This window comes from Pteronotus mesoamericanus, unplaced genomic scaffold (genome assembly GCF_021234165.1).
Source record: "Pteronotus mesoamericanus isolate MK-2021 breed Mesoamerican mustached bat unplaced genomic scaffold, CSHL_Meso_final scaffold_1186, whole genome shotgun sequence".
In the NCBI taxonomy this organism is placed as follows: Eukaryota; Metazoa; Chordata; class Mammalia; order Chiroptera; family Mormoopidae; genus Pteronotus; species Pteronotus mesoamericanus.
The window spans coordinates 6732165-6753419 of NW_026555302.1; the positions used below are offsets into that span (position 1 = coordinate 6732165).

Below are 21255 nucleotides of genomic sequence, written 5' to 3' on the forward strand. Positions count from 1 at the left end.
TACCTACTTAAAGTAGTAAGAATTACGTCCCCTAAACAGTATGAGATTCAATAAGTTAACACTTTTTGATTGCCAAAAAAAAAATTTATTTTGACATTAATACAGATGCCTCCATTTCCCGCACCTTTTCCCGACTCCACCGATTTCCCACCCCCTTCCCTCTCGTCGACACCACACTGTGGCTGGTATCTATGATTTGGCATATATGTTCTTTAGCTAATCTCTTCACCCTCTTTCAATTACAAGAATTTGTTCATCAGTCACCCTTAGCCTGAATTGTGAATGCCTCAAGGGCAGGGACTAAGAGTGGTACATCTGGATACTGTTAAAATCAAACTGAAACGGACACCAGACTTGAAAATTCCCCGAGCAGACAAAACCAGTTTAGTCATACAAGAAAAGCAAATTTAGCTCATTTTGCAAGGCAAATGAAGCTAACTTGACCTGGGTCACTTTTATCTATACCTCTGAAAGTCATAAGCAAAACTTATTAAGTGATTTGTTGGTTTCTTTTTTTTAATGAATTTTGACAGCACTCAAACAATGTTTGTTGAAACCTGATCCAAACTTTCTCATCCTCCTGCCTTTTCTCATTATTCTCTCATCCTGCCCACCCTTCTCCCCTGCCCACCTGTCTAAAGCCGAATCCCAAAGGGTCAGTAACCATTCTTCAGAACATTTTGTACCATTTAATGGTGCTTAGTACAGTGTTTTGAGTACTAAAGGAACATAGTTTTTTATAAAAAAATATTTAGGACACATTACTCATTAACTATTATAATCATGGTATAGATTTTGAGTTTTATAAGTTTGTTAGGATAGGACTATCGCTTACTTTTTAGTTTCACTTCACAATGTCTGGAAAGCACAGTGACAAAGGCTATTGAACTTGGAAGGAGTATCACGCTGAGGACCAGGAACTAGGGCCCTACTGAGAGATGGGGGGTCCTGCAGGCAGGCAAAACAAGGTACAGAGAAGAGGTGACTTGACCAATTAATCAGGCAGTTTGGGCCAATGAAGATCCCATCTCCCAACTTTTCATTATCATTCAAGGTAGAGCCCCGTCGGCTGGGCATAAATGAAATCCGGAGTCTTTGGCTAGGGATAAAAGATATTTATGCAAGAGTCTTAAAGTTTTAACCACAAATACAACTGGGCAGGGGAAGAAAAAGGAGCCGAGGGTTCTTGTAGTAAAAAGTACATTTTGAGATGACTCAGTCCTGCATCCATAGCCTCTGGATGGTTAATCCTCTAGATGACTGGTGGTCTGGGGAAGTGAACACTCTTGTGCTTGCCCTTCAGGGGGTTATCAGAAGTTTGTCGGAAAGTTCAATGTATATTTAGGCATTTTTGCAGGACTGGAAAGTTTCAAAAGTTTGTTTGCAGGCCAGTTAAAAACAAAAATAGAATCACTTCCTCATAACTCAGCCTACTTGATTTTAGTAATTTAGCAGTCGACTAGAGTGACTCCATTTTATTTCTTCAAGCCAAACTCTCAAACAACAGCTGCAGGGATCCCAGGCTTCTTTGGGAGCTCCTAGAGCACAACATCGAGGAGGTGGGCGCGCAGGCGGAACCTTAGTTCTCACCTCTGTTTCCCGCGACGCCACTCCTAAGGCTACACTACCGAATCGAAGGCTTCCTTCCCCTATCCCGGTGGCCTGTTCTAGGATCGGTTCCGGAGTTTGTGACTACCAATTCCAGCTAAACGATTACGGGATGCCCCAACAACGGAGGGGAACGTCTGCAATCGGCATCTCCCGAACACGTTCCCACGGGTGGCCCTAACGTGGGACCGCGCACGTTATCCCCCGCCGGTGCAGAGCGTAGTCGGGCGCGAGCTCGCGCACGCGACCGCGCTCACGTCGCCCCGCCCCTGCCGCCGCCACCGCCCCTTCCCAGGACCACCACCTGGCTGAGCTTCTCCGAGGCCACCCGGACCGTGAGGTTATCCCCAGGAAGGCAGAAGAGAGCAGGTCCACCGGCAAGAACTGCGGCGGGTAGCGGAGCGTCCCTCGCACGCCCCGGAAGAGAAGGGGAGGGAGGCGGAGTTAGGGAAGGAGAGCGGAGTAAGTGAGCTGGGACCCGAGCCCAGCTCGGACTCTTAACTAGTCTGGTCGACCAGGCCCACGAGCAGGTTACACCCAATCTGAAGAAAACAGAGCGGCACAGAGGTTTGCACTGGGCAAGGACACATGGCCTCTCCATTCCTGTCCGCGGGGACCACCACGGGCGACAGCGGCGGGGAGCTGAGCTCGGGGGACGACTCCGGGGATGTGGAATCGCGCCAGAGCCCCGAGACGGAGGCGTCCAGGAGCCTGACTGAGCTGTTTGAGAAGGCTGCAGCGCACCTCCAGGGCTTGATTCACGTGGCCAGCAGGGAGCAGCTCCTCTACCTGTATGCCAGGTACAAGCAGGTAAAGTCGCAGGGAAGGAGTGGATGCCGGGGAGCGACAAGAGACCTTCTCTTTTCCATAAAAAGCTGGTAGTAAACGTGCTTGGTAAAAGGCTAGCGGTGAAGTGTGTGTGGGTTCTTTTTCGTTTGTTTTTTTTCATCATCCCTTAAAGATTAGCATCGGTCCGGACACGGAAAGGACCTACCTGTCTGCTATCCTAGGAGTGATGATTAGCTGGACACCGAATGAGTTTTTCTGTCTTCTCTGACTTGCTCAGTGACCTTGCACTTGTGCTTTTACCAGCTTTAGACCCTTTACAAAATGAGGATGACAAAATAAGATTTGTCATTCACTCTTGCCAAAGGGTCATATGGATTTCATAATTTTTAAAAAAATTGAGATTCAAGAGAATGATATGATTATACTAAAAAGGGTGATGCAATACAAAATAAAGTATTATTACTTTTATTATTGTGATTTTTTTTAAAGCCTAAATACCTTAGGGTTTAACTTTGCATCTGTCGGATAAAATTATAAAAATTCTAGAACTGCACAACACCAGACGAAACAATGCCCTTCTTTAGGGAAAAGGAAAGAGACTCCCAAGGGGAGTAGATAACTTGCCTGGGGCCATGCAGAGCAGTCAGTCAGAAGTAGAACTAGCTTGTAGCTCCTGACTGTAGGGCTCCGAACTTTACTTGGAAATGTGGAAATAATAATAATAATAATTATGTCATAGAAGACGTATCTAATTTGTCAAAGAGTCATTGGGTTAAGTACCAGAAGGAAAAACTAATTGCTTTACCATAATCAACAAATACTTGTTCAGCAGCTTTTATGTGCAAAATGCTTTGGTGTTATGCCTCTAGGGAATGCAAAGAAGCAAGAGCATCATGATACTTGCCTTCAAGAGACTTATAGAGTTACTTGAGGAGTCTAGATTTAAACACTGAAAATTCTCTGACCAGAGTTAACAATTCAGGAAAACTCCAGCTCCTTATAACACTGGAAACAATGAAGTGCTGGGTAATAGCCAATTTTATTTTATTACATTTTAAAAAACTCTTCTTTTGCCTCTTGGTGTCTATTTTCCCCATAGTCTTTTTTTTTTTTAATAAATATATCTGGGGTTCTTTCTGTATTCTTCAACTCAATATACTGAATAGAGATGAGCCTTTTTTTTAACATATTGATGAATATCAGTTTGCCCTGAAAGATACAGTTGTAGAAACAAATGTTATAAATCATAGTGTTGAGTGAAAATTGCCCCTCAATTGGCCTTGGAATTTGCTTTTTTGCAAAAGTTCTGGGTATTTGTTTTCTTTTTGGTAATTTACCCTGTCCTAGTAACATTAAAATGAGACGTTCAATTATTTAATAAGAATTTACTGAGCATTGTGCTAGGACCTGTAGCATATCTGACTGATGATTCTCTGAGACATATAAGATTAATTTTCTCCAAATCCCCTAGAGAACATTCTTTCTAGGACATATTTCTTATTATTGGTATTAGTGTCATCATTTTTAAAGATCTGATGTTTAAGTTATCAGTGAATTACAGTCACCTGTCAACCACTCTGTCTCAGGTATACTCACTTCATCCGGATAGTCTGGAAGAGGCATGTCCCTCATCCTTTCAAGAACTTGACAGTAGGCTGTCTAGAGATACTCTGTATCTGGAAAATAAAATTCTTCGTTATTAGAGATTAAGATTATGTTTACTTAGATATAACATCAGACACAGTTTTCATCAGTATCTTCTAGATATCTTTTAACAAAAACCTGGTACAGTGTTAAAAATGGCATCTTTAATAGAATAATAAAGTTGAAGTCCAATATAATTCCTTCATGGTGGATCACAATTGCTCATAAAATAATTTCATTTGTATTCAGAATAACACCTATTTTTGTTTGTTTGTTGTTTTTTTGTTTTTGGGTTTTTTTTTTGGCTGAATGAGGTAAGGTTGTCAGCAAAAAGGTGATAAAAATAAGTTAAGAAATGAATGTTTTCTTCTTGGGCAGAGCCCTGAATTTACCTAATTGCTCTTTTAGTCTCAGATAAGCTTATGGCTCCCAAATCACCTTTCATTGAAATTTCAAAAAGATCACACCAATTAAGGGGATTCCCCGCCCCGTGGGCGTGCCCCCCCCCCATTACTCTACATCCTCCCCGCAAAAGGTAACTAATTGATACCTCTGAAAACAATAGGACAATGAAAATTTCAAACCCCTTTTGGAGTCATGGTATAGGAACCTTCAGCACTCGTGCAAGTTAGACTACTCATGCCCTTCTGCTTTAACCTGGGCCCACTTGGTTTACTGGCATTTGCTATTGATAACCTTTGCTGAAATACACTGTTTCAAGGGTGCTGGATATATCATATACTGTGTATCAGAGGGAACCGTTTGGATGCTCTGTTAAAGTGGTACATTTTATAACTGCTTTATAGCTTATGCTTCATTATCTAATGATTTGGAAATGGTTCCTCATGATGTCCTAATACCCGACAGTTTTATTTCCTCAGTCTTTTCTGGATCGGGAACTGTTCTTTGAATTTGGGAACACAAACGCTCTGTGTCAGTCGGGACACGGGTCAGCTGCTGGACGGTTATTTTCAGCTCACACAATGGTCTGGAGGTGGGCGACCTAGGACTGGCGGGGTTGCTCTGCTTTCTGAGGTCATCCAGGGCTCTGTCTTCTGTCTTGTAGCTCAGCCATCCCCCAGGGCACCAGTTCGCAAATGATGGGCTGTGGCTCACAGAGAATGCCTGAGACTTTCTCAGGGGATCTGTAAGGTCAAACTACTTTTATAGTAATACTAAGACACTATTTGCCTTTTTTCCGTGTTGTCATGTTCAGTAAAACTACTGAAGTATTAGCGTGAATCAAGGCGCTGGCATTCAAGTATGCCAGTAGTCATATTTCTTTGCTACCATGCACTCAGAGTAAAAAAAAAAAAAAAAGGCCGGTGTCACTTAAGAATGTCTTAGTTGAAGCAGTAAAAATTATTGATCTTTATGAAATATGAGCTGTTGAGTGCAAGTCCCTCTAGTGCCGTGTGTGATGGAATGGGGGTGCGAACCAAGCACAGCTGCCGCACACGGGGTTATGGGGCTATTTCGAGGAAAAGCATGTGTGTAACTTTTTGAGTTCCAAGCTGAGCTATCCACTTTTTTTTAATTAAACATCATTTTTACTTAGTGGAACAACTCACAGATAAGCTATGCTTATTCAAATTTGAGTATTTAGCAGAGAGTTTCTTGAAAATGAATGAAGTGAGCTCACCACTTTAAAGAAAACAACCGAGAGTATTTGTTGCTGATGATAACATTTGAGCTTTCAAATGAAAATTAGGAGTTTGGAAACTCTGCCACATAAGCTTGACAGCTTCCTAATACTAATTTTTACTTTTTTGATGAGAGTAGTGGTGATTTTAATGATTGTAAACTTTTGCTATTTGAAATGTGTCAACATTTGGAAGGTTTGCATAACTCAGTAACCGCGTTTCCCAAATATTGTATAGGATAATGTTTCAAATTATGTGTGGGTAAACACCTTTTAAAGTGCAAGTCAGATGAATGGATTTTCATGTAACAGTATGAAAAATTCATTGATATGACTTCAGATTACAGATTGCAAGTAACCTTAAAGAAACTGCCACTAATTGAATTTTGGTGTGGTATCAACAAAGAATATCCACAATTATCTGAAAATGTTACTAAAATACCTCTTCCTTTTCTAACAGCATATCTGTGTGAAGCTGAAATTTTCTTCATGTACTTCAACTAAAGCAACATATTACAGTAGATTGAATGCACAAATAGATTGCTGAGACTATATTAAGGCAGCCATTAAAGAGATTTGCAAAATGTAAAACAATGTCACTTTTTTCACTAATTTCTTTTTTTGCTTTAGACTATGTGGTTATTTTTTTTAAATTTTGTTATTTATCTTAACATGTCCTGAGTTTATGATTTCTAAGTGAATTAATATATATTTAAAATGTCTTTTAATTTTTAATTTGATAAACATCAGAAGATATAAACAAAAGCTATTTGGGGCCCTCAGTTTCTAAAATGGTCATGAGACCAAAAAGCTTGAGAACTGCTGCCCTCAGACCCCGCTGCCGTGGCCAGAGACGGCCGCCCTCGTCACGTGCGTGTGATAGATAGGCAGGGCAAAGGGAAAGGGAGGACGAGCCCTACCCGCGCCCCCCTTCCTCTTCAGGAAAGGTATTTATATCACTTCGACCCCTGTTCCTGGGCAGAAGTTGCATGGCTATGTGTAATGGTTATCTGGGCGACCGTGTGTCTGGCTGAGATTTATTTCCATAGGACATATGGAGAATAGATATTGGTATTTGTTTCTGCCCCTGGCTGGTATCTGGGTAAAAAACAAAAATAGTAATAACAGCTATTGTTATGAAGTCCAGTAGTTAATCTTATTTCATATTTCTATCAATCCAATACTTCAGGTGATTTTAGAGATGTCAGAAATGTGTAACATGTAAAATGGAATGTTGTAGTAAAGGAATATTGGGCTTTGGAGTCAGTAAATTCTGGGTTCACATCCTGCTACTGATTAGGATTTACTAATGTGTGAACTGCCACAACCCTCCTCAGCTTCTCTGTACTCATTTGTTAAAGGAGTTTGTAATAGCAAACCTAATGGAATTGCTGTGTGGCTCATGTGACATGACTTAGCTTTGGTGCAACAAATGCAGCTGCTGCCGCCTCACCTCCCCAGGGTCCCATCACCACAGGGCTGCTCCTGTGTAAGTGTATGTTTTGGTAACAACCAGATTAATTGTGATGCATTAGTAAGCAAATGATAGAGATGATAACTGTTACGATTTCAGAGATGGATGAGATCATTGTGGATTGAAAGGGTTCTTAGAATCTTGAGTAGGAGTTGTATTTTGAAAAGCTAAGGGTAGAAGAGAAGGCATTTCTGGTGAGGGGAATTACACTGAGCAAAACTCAGCATCAAAATCCCTAAGGCAGTGAGTAGACCAATCTGATTAGCAAGTAGACCGTCATTTTGACCTTAGGAAAATTCGAGTGTACAAGAGTAATAGGTGGCTTGGGGTCAGATTGGGGTATTTAGCATTAGGGGAAAGTAGCTGTGTTGAACACATGCCTAATACATTCATTCTGTATTCAACAAGCATTTCTTACTACCTAAGTTAGGCTCTATATTAGGTACATTGATTGAGTTAAGAATGGTTTCTTACAGGCTGTATTCTAATAGATGAGACTTTACATGAAACTTTCCAACACAAAGTAAAAGTGAAAAATGCTATCACAGATTGTATTATACAGAGTAAGTGCTAAGAGAGGTCATCAGAAAGGGAGATTGCTTCCGGCAGTGGGAATTGGGCTGGATAGTGAATTCTGTACTTGTGTCAATTTCACTTATGCTTATTCACGATGAACCTAATTACTGTGTAGTTTAACTGGATTAAAAATAAGCATTGACCGCGATCAAGAAAAGATTATTGTGGAATAGATAAAATTTATATTATTGAGAAACCGTTGAAATTTTTTGCACAGCTTTCAACATGTAAATTTATATTGATTAGTTTCATAATAGGGCACTTTAAAAATAGTGTTTTATCCTGGAATTTGGGAGAGATAAAATGCTGATAGTGCTATGATCATCAGCATAAATAAATATTATGAATTGTGATAAACTGTACTTTAAAGTTTATTGCATGTTTTAAAATTCTGTATTATAAGTGGTAATTAGGATTGCATACTCTATATTTATAATTTGCCATATATATAATTTGTTAATTTAGGAATGGAGCTGTCTGTCACCTATATTTTTTAATGTATTATAAGATTAGATAATGTTTTATGCAGTAAGCAAAAATGAGCTTGGATTTAAAGTTTAGGTTTTTTTGCTTGCTTTTGCAAAGAATGTTAAATTTTGTTATTCTACACAGATGCAAATATTTCCTAACCTGTAGCTTCTAAGTACACATAGTAAATTTGAAAATAAAAAGTTTTTTCTGGTTACTCTTTGAAAAATAAGTTCTTGATTTCTCTCCCTTCATTTAGGTCAAAGTTGGAAATTGCAATACTCCCAAACCAAGCTTCTTTGATTTTGAAGGAAAGCAAAAATGGTAAGAAATTCTTGGAATCTATTGAGGTTGTTGGACATGGTTTAGGAGTTTAGGAATTAGAAAGTGGTGAGCAGATTAAAGAATTATTTTTATTTTAATCTCTCTGCTGTAGACTACTAAAAGCAGATAATTGTGTGAGAGATTAAAAGAATCCGATTTTAGCTAAGTCTCCTAAGGGAATCTTGTGCCACGATGTTGGTTTGTAAGTAGTTCACAGCAGGCATGTGTTCCTTATATAAAATGTAGCTTCTTAGAGACTGACCGTAGGAGCTGTTGCTGGAGATTTTCCTCTCCCATCACGCAGTCGCCGGTTCTCCCTCTGGAGGGATCTTTGGAAGAAGTCCAGGAGGCTGAGAAGGGAGAAGAGCAGGGTATATCATCATTTCTTACTCTTCTCCTCTGCCCCAGTTTCATTTCATCTCTAGAGGTCTTGTTTCTTGCCCTGCCCACCACAGTGAAGAGGAAGTGCTGACGGTAACCTCTGGGGCAGAAGGACAAAACAAACAAACAAACCAGATGCTGAGTTCACTTCTTTCCTGAATACATAAGAAGGTTATACCCTCACCATTTTTTTTTTAAACTTATAATTCAGAGGTTCTCTCTTACCATAGGGGCCCTTATTTCCTCTTACTAAATGGAAGGAGGAAATGTCTAAGTGTAAAAACAGAAATTTCATACACTAGAGTACCTTAGTTATAGCAGGAAGGACTTGGAAGCATGAGCCCTGGAATTCAATGTATAGAAGTTTGAAAAAAATGAAATGTGGTTGTAGAGAGAAGCGCTAAAAATGGATTCTAACTCTACATCCTAGAGCAGTGCTGCTCAAAATGCGTCCGCGGACACGCTGCCTGAGTGTGAGCTGCCTGCCACCCGGCCGTGAGCGGGCGCCGGGCTCGAGGCCGAGTGTAAACCGGTTTCAGCACGCAGCACGCCGTTAGCGTCCGCTGGCTGGTTTGTGTGTCTAGAACACTCCCCGTGGAGGGAGCAGTGCTGTGATTTTCCTTCGCGCCCTGGGATTCTTTGCCAGTGACAGCGAACAGTTCTCCGACTGCTGTTTCTCACTGTTGTAGAGAATACCTGATATAACTTTTATGATGAGTTTTTTGTTTTCATTTATGAAATTTTATAAGTTCGTTATTTTCCCCTCTACTTGCCTATTTTTTTTATTGCGTTTAGCAATTCAAAAAAGTTTAGATTTTACAACCACTGTCATAATTCACACAAGAATCTAAATTGCATGCTAAAGCCATTAGGTGAAAAACTACTGGGGAGCAATATGTATTCAAGCTGACCCACAATTTACTTGTTAGTTACAAAGAAGAAAACGGCCTTCAGTAGGTCCTCCATCCTACCGTTGATGGTGGGCGCACTGATGACCGTGTGCCCTCTGACGGGATGCGTTGGAAAGGACGCGGCGCCCGTGTGTTGCTCCTGGCAAAATATTTAACCTGATTCTACTCATGATTGATCGTTTTTGGCATGAGCATTTTAGGTGAGGAAACAGACAAATCCAAATTGAGGGGTGTTTTATAAAACAACTGGTTTGAACTCCTAGAAATATCAGTATCATGGAAGACAAAAAAGGCTGAAGATGTATGAAGCTCTATCATATGTATGAATCTTGATTGGCTCCTGGTCTGGGAAAAGAAAGCTATGAAGGAAATTACTGGCAAATCAGGGAAATCTGATTGTATTGATGTTAAAGTTCCTCCATTTGATATATGCTGATATATTTGGGGCTAAAACGTTAGGATGTCTACAAGGAACTCTCAAAAGATTCAGTAAAAATAAATTTAGAAATCCTCATTGCCAGAGGGAGAGGGGTTAAAGGGGACTAAATGGTAATGGAGAAAGTACTGTAAAGGTTAAATTAATAAAAAATCCTCAAAAAGTTGTTATATTCATCGTGGAAACAGAAAGATAGTTAAGAACCTGTGGGACTGAGTTCTGGTTCACAAGGGATCCGTGGGTCTCCATCCTGGTTGGAAGTAAATTTGGTAGGGAAAACCAGAAGGACCTTGTCCTGGCAGCTTGCAGAAAAGAAGACTGAAATGTTCCTCTTGGTGTTTATACTGCAGGAAGTCCCTGCCTTCTTACCCACCTGTGTTCTTACTTCTGTCTGCATGAGCCCTCGCCTTTGAAGTCCCTGCCTGCAACCTCAGGACCCACTGCTAGCAGCCTATAGGCGTGAAGGGAGCAGAGGGGGAAGCAGATTTCTCAAACCTTACATGAGGAGTCAGGCATTTTTCCAGGGGATGTTGTTTTCTGGGGTGGTTAGTTTCCATGTTCCCTAAATGCTATAAGCACAGTTAATTCACAAGATAGGAATTACTTTTATTGGTCTGTGGATCAGGCATTTTCAATGCGGGGGCAAGCTGGTTTGGGGAAGTATAAAATCTTAGCTATTATAATGGTTTGTGGTCTTCCAGAATTCAACAGATATGCAATATACCCGGATTACTAAAGTTTCATGGCAGAGAGTGGTTAGGAAAAAACTGTCTAAAAGGCTCCTCAGGTGCTAGGGTGATAAGACCTGTGTTGCTATACATCAGTGTGAATGCAAAAGGTGAGGGCTGCTCCTCTGTGGCATATTGTATCCATATCCCCAGATCCGTAAAATGGGTATGTCAGTTTTTTTAAATAAAAAGAGACATGCTATTTGTGCTACTTACATAGTTAATGATGGGTCATTTTGGATATTCTGTCCTGTAGGGAAGCGTGGAGAGCACTCGGTGGTTCAAGCCCAAGCCAGGCAATGCAGGAGTATATAGCGGCAGTCAGAAAGTTAGACCCAGCGTGGACTCCTCAGGTAAGACTTGGTGATTATAAATGGTACTTCCCCAAAACACATCTTCTTTCTCTCAAGTATATGTTTAAATCTAAACTTAGGCTTAAGTAACGTTCTTAAGTTTTCTTTTCTCAAATCAAAAGATTCTAAACTTACTACAATATTTATCTGCATAAAAATACTATTGCTTAAACATTAACATAACCAGCCAGCCACCAATACTGAAAACATCTCTGAATTATAGACACTTTTTAAAAGCATAACAATAATTTCAACCATGTAAACACTCAATTTATTTCAGAATTTGAAAGACTTTAACATCAGATCATCATTACTATCTTAAGAAATAGAAGGTATCTCTTGGGTTTTTTTAATGAGCCCCTTCTGTGCAAGTACAAAATGCTTATTGCTAGGAATAAACTATGGACAATACGTGCTCCTGCCTTGATGTGGTTCAGAGTATCCTAGAGAAGATGAAACACACCGGATGTCATTAATAGCACGAAACAGTAACAACCAAGTCTAGGGAGTCCGGTGGAAGCAGAGATACTTTGGACGTTGGGGGCATTGGATATGGTTCACTTAAATGTACTCTTTTTCTTCTTGTATACTTTTATTGGAGAACATCTATGAAATTTAATAAAGGTGGGGTTGCTACTTTACTTACATTTTTTAAAACCATGTTTGATAGGTGTTTCAGAGGGATAAAGGCTGGATCAGTACCATGTTAAAGTACAAATTGAATGTATGTCTTTTCAGTAAAAATATTTAAACCACACTTTTCGGCAGTGAATGAATTCAGTAATTTTCAATTCTTTTTGATAATAATTAAGTTATTTCTTGCTATTAATTACTAGTATGAAGGAGTTTTGTTTTATTAATCATGAAATCTTAAAATGTCAGAGTAGTAAGGAACCTTAACGGTTATGTATTCTCAGCGAATTTTAAATATATATTATTATTAAGTAATAAGTAATAACAATACATTATTATTAACTGATATTTACTTGACATACATATTTTTTAAGTTTCAAGGATAATACGAGGAACTTCTGGGTGGCTTTTATCTAGAAACACCAATTGTTTTTTGTGTGCTTTAGCATACTCTGTTCATACACACACATATATGTATACATATAAATAAATTTTTTCTGAGTCTTTTTAGATAAGTTGGTAATACCATGTTTCTTTACCACTAAATGCTTCAATTTTTCCTAAGAACAGGGATCTTCTCTTATACAATGACACCATAATTATCAAAATTGGGGATTTTTTTTTCTGTATTTTTTTTTTTTGTCATGAAATCTTTGGAAATTTTTTGATTTAAAGAACCCCTGGGCTCAGAGTCTCTGCAGGACATTGCTTAATATTTTTTGTGATAAGAGCATCTGATATTTACCCTTTCAGCATATTTCTAGCATAGTACAGCTTAGATCTCTATCCTTACTCATCCTACATATCTGCAACTTTGTGCCCTTTTACTAACGTCTTCCCATCCCCTGGTAAACATCATTTCACTCTTTGCTTCTATGAGCTTGACTTTTTCATTGTCTTAGAATCCACACGTAAGTATGATCATACAACACTTTGGCTTGTGTCACTTACCATAATGTCCTCCCGTTTATCCATGTTGTCACAAACGGCAGGATTTACCTTTTCACATTTCTGAGTAATACTCCGTTGTACATATAAATTATGTCTTATTTACCCACTCATCCATAGATGCATGCTTCGGTGGTTTCTGTTTCTTGGCTGTTGTGAACCATGGTGCAGTGAACATGGGATGCAGGTATCTCTTTGAGACCTGATTACATTCCCCTTAGATGCATACGCAGAAGTGGGGTTGCTGCATCATATGGGATTTCTGTTTGGTTTTTTGAGGAACCTCCATACTGTTTCCTGTCATGGCTCTGCCAGTTACATTCCCACCAACAGTGTACAACAGTTCTCTTTCCTAAAATCAGGAATGTTAACATGGATGCAATATTATTGCCAAACCCATAGTTTATATTCAAATCTATCATTTATCTAAAAAATGCCCTTTGTAGTTATTTTTCAAAATTCTGATTCCTCATCCAATCTAAGATCATGCATCGCCTCTAGTGGTCATGTCTCTGGAATCTCCTTGAATCTGGAGCAGTTTTTCAACTTTTTCTTTCTTGATCATGACATTTTTGAAGAATATAGGCCAGTTGTTTTGTAGAATGTCCCTTATATTGGGTTTAATGTTTCTTCATAATTAGATTTAGATTATACATTTTTTTAGGGGGAATACCACAGAATTGTGTCCCTCTTAGTACATTGCACCAGGAGAAACATGATGTCTCTTTGTCCTAGTATTGCTTATATTAGCTTTGATCACTTGCCTAAGGTGGATTCTGCCAGATTTCTCTCCTGTAAAGTTCCTATTTTCCCTTTGTAATTAGTGAGTAATTTCTGGGGAGGTACGCTGAGCCTATGTAAGTATCCTTTCCCTAATCAGATTTCACCCTCTAGTTTTAATAACCATTAATGATTTTCTAACTCCATAATTTTTTCTACATTTATTATTTGCCATTCCACTGTAAGGATGGGCTTTCCGTTCTCCCCCATTTTATTTATTTATTCATTGTCAAGAACTGGGAAAGGTCTAGGACTGTACCCTACTCGCAAGCTAATAAGTTAGCCTCTTACTGTTTCTTAGATGCTGACAGAGGTACAAGACTGTTGGGTCTGAGCCAAAAGACTTTATTATTCATGGCATGGCACACCACACGAGCCTCATTTGATTTGCATCGGCTTCTCCCGTCCCAACCCAGGTCCCCTGGGGATGCCGCAGGTGGGCCTCAATAGATTCCTGCATATGCAGTGGGTTGTGCTCTAGGGAAGGAGCGCTGAGCTGTGGGAAGTCACCACTTTTGTAGCAGATGGAAGCAAGCCTGTTCTTTGTCAGGGGTTGGGAAGACGTTACCTCGCCCCTGAAGGTGGCCCGCTGCACACACAGCCCTGAGCGAGGCTCAGGTAGAAGATGGTGGAGCCTGCCATACTGAACGAGGAGGCGTGGGGACACTCGGGGGCCATGGCTTATTGCCCCTCCCAACACTCATGTATTTGTATCAGTATGTATTCATGGATTTTTATTTTAGTCCGTGGGTTGTTACCCATTACCGTCGTTATTTATTTGGCCACTGGGAACCCCATCACGATGGCTTCCGTGTCCTTTTGAAATATCAACCATCATTCTTTGGGCATTTCCTTTCTGGCACAAGATGTCTCAGGCAGTATTAGTTTCCTACAACTGCCATAGCAAAGAATTACAAACTGGCATTTTGTAGTTTAAAAGAACAGAAATTTGTTCTCTCGGAGTCCTGGAAGCTCAAGGTCTGAAATCGAGTCCTAGCAGACCCATGCTCTCTTCAAAGTCTCTAGGGAAGAATCCCTCTTTGCCTGGACCCGCCTCTGGTGGCCTCAGGTATTCCTTAGCTTGTGGGGGGGGTAACTCCAGCCTCTGCCTCTGCCTTCACTCCGCCGCCTTTCCCGTCTCTCTGTATCCAGTCCTCCGTCTCCTTCTTTCCTATAGGCACCAGTCACGGGGTTTAGGACTCCCCCTAGACCTCATTTTAACTTTTCTCCCCTTCGGCTTTACTGAGATATGACCGACATATAGCACTGTGTAAGTTTAAGGTGCACAACATGTTGATTTGATTTGATATAAATTGCAAAATGATTACCACCTCAGCTAATAGCTCTATTATGTCACATAATTACTATTCCCTTTTTTATGCTGAGAATATTTAAGATCTATTCTTTTAGCAACTGACAAGTATATAAAAAGATTATTAAGTGTAATCACCATGCTGCACATTAGATCCCCAGAACTTGTCTCAGAGCTGGAAGTTTGTGACAGGGACCAAGGGTTTCCCCTCTCCTTCCCCCCGCCCCCCGCCCCCTCTCGCCGCAGCCCCCTGGGAAACACCGCTCTGCTCCTTGTGTCTGTTAGTCTGGTGTGAGTGTTTCTGTAATTCTGCATTGCTACCTCTGTAACACTAAATTCTTTCTTTTGAAGAAATGTTTTTTGTAAGTTGAACATTTATTTGTCTGACATACAGATGAATGTTAATCAGGATAGTTCCTGCAATTTGATTTCTGTTTGCCCTCTACCTCAGTGATTTTCAGCTGGCTTGCCACAAGAATTTTTAAATATGCAATATCTGACTGTTTAGTCAGGGGCACTGACTGCTTTTCCCTTAGACTATCAAATAAAAAAAAATATGATGACAACCAATACAACAGTAGCCATATGTTGTGACTGCCCTGTCTTGAACCATAAATATACAGGTCATATAATAGAGTTGCACCTTATTGGTTATATTGCATAATAAGATTGCCTCTGCTTGGTTAATTTTTGATACCATAAATCCTTATATACAAGTGTAGGCACCTGACTTCTTAAAAAGTCACTTTGGAGCAAAAAGGGTAGGTAAGTATTATTTTTTGTAAATCAATCAAAATTATACCTATTTTTTTGTCAGATTGGCAAAATGTATTTTTTGGTGCGCCTCAGAATTTTAGAAGGTTATGTGTGCTGGGGGATGAAAAAGGTTGAAAATCACTGCTCTACCTCCATTTATACTCACACCTGGTAAAACCTCTTGTGACCACCAGAGGGAGCAAAGTTCATTGTAAAAAAGATAGGATTTCTCAGGAATTCTAGGGCTTTCTGTGTTTCAATAGTATTGTTTATACCTTGATTCTCACTCTTCTCACTGACCATCTAGTCTCTTGCCTTTTTTTTTCCTCCATAGATATTTTTTTTAAATGATTTTATTTATTTATTTTTAGAGAGGAAGGGAGGGAGGAAAGGAGGAAAGGCACACAACCCAGGCATGTGCCCTGACTGGGAATCAAACCAGTGACCTTTTGGTTCACAGGCCAGCACTCAGTCCACTGAACCACACCAGCCAGGGCTACCCCTTAGATCTTTAAAACTTTTTTGCTTACTTGGGATTTTATTAGTAACTTTATTTCTCTTCACCTTACTGATCTGATGATTCTTAGACTAGTATCATTATATTATATTTGTGTATTATGCACAAAGATAAATAGCACAGGTGGGAGAACTCACACTCTACTCTCTTGTTCTGACAGCCAAGTAAGTGGTTATGTAGCTTTCCGGTAGTCATCTAGCCCTTTGTAATACTTGCTCTATTCATCTGGGGTTTTTAATAGCATTGTCAACTTGTCTTTTACCGATAGGAATCCACTGAACAGTTTAATCCACCAAAAAAAAAAAAAAAACCAATTCACTGAACATCAGAGTAGATAAATTCATACATGTAAAATACTAACCTATAAAGGTAGTGTCATAACTTTTGAAATTTATACTTTAAAAATAATTAGGGATTTTTTTTGCCAGAAATTTATCTTTGATATTTTTTTCTCATCATTCGTATTTAATTTTTGTCAGCTCTCAGGTAATTGTGTATTGAATGGGGCTTCTTTTCTCTAGCTGTCTATTACTGGAGAGTCATTCTCTTGCTAGTACCCGTAGCCTGTAGACTCCTCAAAGCCCAGGACCATGCTGGGTTCAGCGTGGTGTGCTGGCCATGCTGCCTGCAGGGCTCAGCACAGGGCACAGGTGCCCACGAAATAGTTCTTGATTATCCTGACGTCCTTCTCAAATAGCGATAATCCCTTCACATTTCTCTTTTATCATCTATTTCTCACCCTTTCTTGGCTCCTTTCTTGATTCTTCAAGTTCCAGGGTATAACTTATGCTCACTATGAGGTGATTATTTAATTCAGCTGGCATTTATAGGATACTCTTAATTTCTCAGAAAACCTACCTGGAAGTAAGTAGAAAATTCAACATTTATAGTTAAGGACTAACAATGTTACAAGAGATTAAAATATACACACATAGGGAAAGTGAATTTTGAATTAACATTTGAATGTTCATCACTTTCAGGGTGATAGGAATATCATGAAGCAAAAATCTTCATGGTTAAATATTGTTTTGCCCAAGGATTTAGCCTGTGTTGCTCTTTCTCCCTACCATTCTTAGAGTTTTAACTGCAGCCTATGTTGATTCTAAATTTACTTTTTAGCCGTGACCTTTTCGGTGTGATCAGGGCCCCGGATGTTTAGACCAGGGTCACAAGAACTCCGTTTTCAAAAGTGAAATACCTGCAGAGGCCAGGCCATCGACACGGACGAGCGGAGTGCGCCGGATTGGTCCCCGCCCTGGCAGTTGTGGCTTGCAGGGGCATGCCGGCCCCACTTAAACTGGGGATCGGACCTTCGCTCCAGCCGGTTACTACTCCGGGTGCCCAGTAGTGCCAGATTGGGTATGAAATCTAGGTTTTTATGGGAAATCTCTTGGTTTTGAAATGAGCCTTTGGAAAAAAAAGTCAAACACAATGTGAGCCAAGTCAAAAATACCTACAGGCTACATTCAGCTGGAGGGGCTCTGCCTTCTTTACTGCGTTTAGTTTAATGTGTTGAATGAAATACTTCCTGAGCATTTCTAGTTAATGTTGCAGTGGGACTTTAAACTCATACACAAGGTAGAACTCATCAACTTTTATTCCCCTCACCTGCCTTCAGTTGTTTTTCTTTCCTTTTATTCCTTATCTTATTTAAGGGTACTGCCATATACCTCATTAATTCAAGTGAGAAACCTAGGAATAATCCCTGATCTTTCCTTTAGTGGTCCATTCAGTTACTTACCAAGTCTCACTAATTCTGCCTTCTAAATATTTCATATTCATCACTGTCTTTCCATTCCTACTCTCTTTATCCTCATATATCATCATCTCTTGGCTAGGCTGTTGCAGTACCTCTTACATGCCCTCCCTACGTTGTATTGGGCCCACTCAGTTCTGTCTTCCACATTGCTTCTAAGTGGTTCATCTGAAATACGTACGGAGTTTTGGGTGAGCCAGAGGGAAGGAGAGACTTTAAAAGAGGTTGAAGAACATTTGCAATAGGCGTTTCTCCAGAATAAGTCTTTTGTTTTGTTTTGTTTTGTTTTTCCTTTTTTTTAAGACCTATATGGAGCAGAAGGATTTTGAGTCAGGAGCAAGGCAGGAAAATCCAGAATTCCTAGTCTGGATTATATGGTTGAGATTTAGGTAAATTGAGTTATCTGTAGAGGGCAGTGTTTCACAGTTTAACATTACTGTAATTTCTTGTGGCCATAAATACACTAATATTGTGTTTATTTTGTGGGGGTTTTTTCACTTTATAGACACACATCACAGTAACTGTAAGGTTAGAAATTAAAAATTTTATGTATGTAATAAATTGATACACTGTTTTAATTAAACACAAAGATACAGCTTCAATAAAGAACATATTATCTTTATATCCAAATATGCTGTGGTCTTGGAATAATAGATTAGAACTAAAAATGAGTAAATATTTTATTGTCCTATTCAAGTCATATAAGGAAAATAAGCAACATAAAATTTGTAATCTAAATTTATTAGAAAATTTAAAGACAATTTATATCTTGTATAACTAAAATTTTCTTTTACAAAAGAATTCTTAAGACTTTCTTATTTGTACAGTAAAACACGATATATTTCTTTGTAAGTAAAGCTGTTACAAATTTGAGTAATCGAATTATGAGAGTAAAACCATAGAAGAATAAAATAGGAGTAGTTCCTTTTGAAGTCAAATTTATTAGCCTCCATATACAAGTAATTTGTGATACAGAAAAGCATAGTATAATAGTAAAAACATTAGATGGCCTATCCAACTGACTTTCTAAAGGGTCGCACAGGATGGAAAAATGGAGTTTTTAATGCCCGTGTGTGTATATGCGTGTTTGCCAATCCAGTGGTCCCTGTTTGCGGTTTAAAAGTGTGTCATGTGCTGTGGCTGGTGTGGCTCAGTTTGTTTGGGCATTATCTGCAAACTGAAAGGTCGCTGGTTCCATTCCCGGTCAGGGCACCTGCCTGGGTTGCGGGCCAGGTGTCCAGTTGAGGGCGTGCGAGAGGCAACCCATCAATGTTTCTCACGTCGATGTTTCTCTCCTTCTTTTTCTCCCTTCCTTCCCCTCTCTCTAAAAATAAATAAATAAAATCTTTTTTTGAAAAGTGTGTAATGTTTTGGTTAGCTTCAGAGTGAAATTGACAAATTTATATTCATCTGTTATATTGTTGGGTATATTTACATTTCTTCCATGCATTTACTTGTCTTCGGTTATATTTGCCACTTGAAGAAAGGAAGCAGTATGTGTGTATATGCAAACACTTTGAGTGACAGCTTCATTCTTCATTAAAAAAATAGTGTTATAACTTAAACAAAACTTGTGAATGCTTTTAGGATTCATGTTTTATATTTAAATGACACCACAGTTTTGCATCAAAGATCTCAGATAAAATTATTTAGGATAAATTTCTAGTGTTTTCATTGATGTTAATGGGGTTGGGGGGTGCACTGGAACCAGATTCTGAAATATGGATGTTTTAATGTTCCCTCTAGCATAACAGACATGATAATTAATAATTAAGTGTTGTCATCTTCCAGTTTTGTGGTTTCTCCTTAGGTTGAACATTTCATATATTTTAAAAATTTTGATGGAACTCTTAGTAATCTATAATTTTAATTTAAGTAAAAGTAAATATATTTAGGAAAGATAATTTTTTTAAATTGAGATGTGTCCACCTACTTTTTGAAACAATTATTAGGTTCTATTATATATTAACATTTTATCATATAGTAGTTAGAACACTGAGTCATTTTAAATGTAGGGTCTGGAAAACTAGATTTGAAACCTAGGGAAGATAGTTTTTTTTGTTCCCCATTTATTTAAAAAATTCAGTGGACAAAAGTTAGTTAAATGATATACCAGAAATTTAATGAATGTATTATTTCTAGTCTAATGTATTCTATTTCTATTCTAATATATACTGAAAGAGTATTTATCTTCCAGACAAATTTATACTTGTATGTATATATATGATTCAGAGTAAAAGATATTATTAGTCTTGATGAATTCTTTAACAATCCAGTGGTGTAGGTATTATTATTCACCTCTGATAGAAAAGGAAACCAAGGCTCAGAGAGTATTTCAGCTAAGAGGTTAAACAACCAGTGTGCAGCTAGAATATACAGAAACAAGAGTTCACACCTGCGCTTGCCTGACTTAGAGACTTGCATTGTTTTCCCTGCACCACAGTGCTCCAAATATTTTCATGGATATGTTATTTTATTTCTGCCTTTTCCTCAAATATTCATCAAATATTTGACCCTACTGTATTGGAGCCTGATGCTCCTTTCTAGGACTACCTACCCTTTTAAAAGTAAGTATAGATTTCACTGTATTTTAAGCCAGTCTAATATACTTCTCATTTTATAACTTTTTAAAGAGAAATACACCAGATTTATTTCAAGACAGCTTTATAGCTCTGTACTCTTCCTTGACAACATAGTATTACTTCTTGTACAATATTTCTCACTGGATATAAGTATTAACAGAATCGTTAACAAATGAAAAATTGTAAAATCATAGAAAAGTGGTTTTTATTTTTTTATTCTGAAACCAAAGTCTCCATAATATTTTGGTCAGAATTTACAGTTTTTGAAAGTATTTAGAAGTATTACTTATATGTGGAGGTTTACAGTGAGGAAATATCTCAATGTGGAATGAATATTATAATTTCAGAACATTAACTTTATTACGTATAAGAATAACTGTATATTTATATATAAACATATCAATAGGCATATTAATTAACCATTTAATACAAATATAAGCTTATAAGAAATACTTTAATCAAGTGACTCCAAAACTTACATTTTGCTGGTGATGGTTGGTTAATTTGTTATGTGTCTGTATATATGTTGTGTGTGTGTGTGTCTTTTTAAAATGTCCTTCATATTACCTGACATTATTTAGCATTCAATATCAATAATTATAGCAAAGGGAATTTGATGGTATTACTAAGACATTAG

The 21255-nt window shown here is 38.6% G+C and overlaps 1 protein-coding gene across 1 annotated transcript in view; it reads left to right on the top strand.

Moving 5' to 3' along the window:
- Window positions 1–1653: 1653 nt before the first annotated feature.
- Window positions 1654–21255, top strand: part of ACBD6 (acyl-CoA binding domain containing 6) — a 127520-nt gene continuing 107918 nt past the window's right edge. The window contains exons 1-3 of the mRNA XM_054587696.1: window positions 1654–2418; window positions 8461–8525; window positions 11238–11334. Of these exons, the coding sequence (XP_054443671.1) occupies window positions 2197–2418; window positions 8461–8525; window positions 11238–11334 (384 nt within the window). The 5' untranslated portion in view covers window positions 1654–2196. The remainder of the gene's footprint in view (window positions 2419–8460; window positions 8526–11237; window positions 11335–21255) is intronic.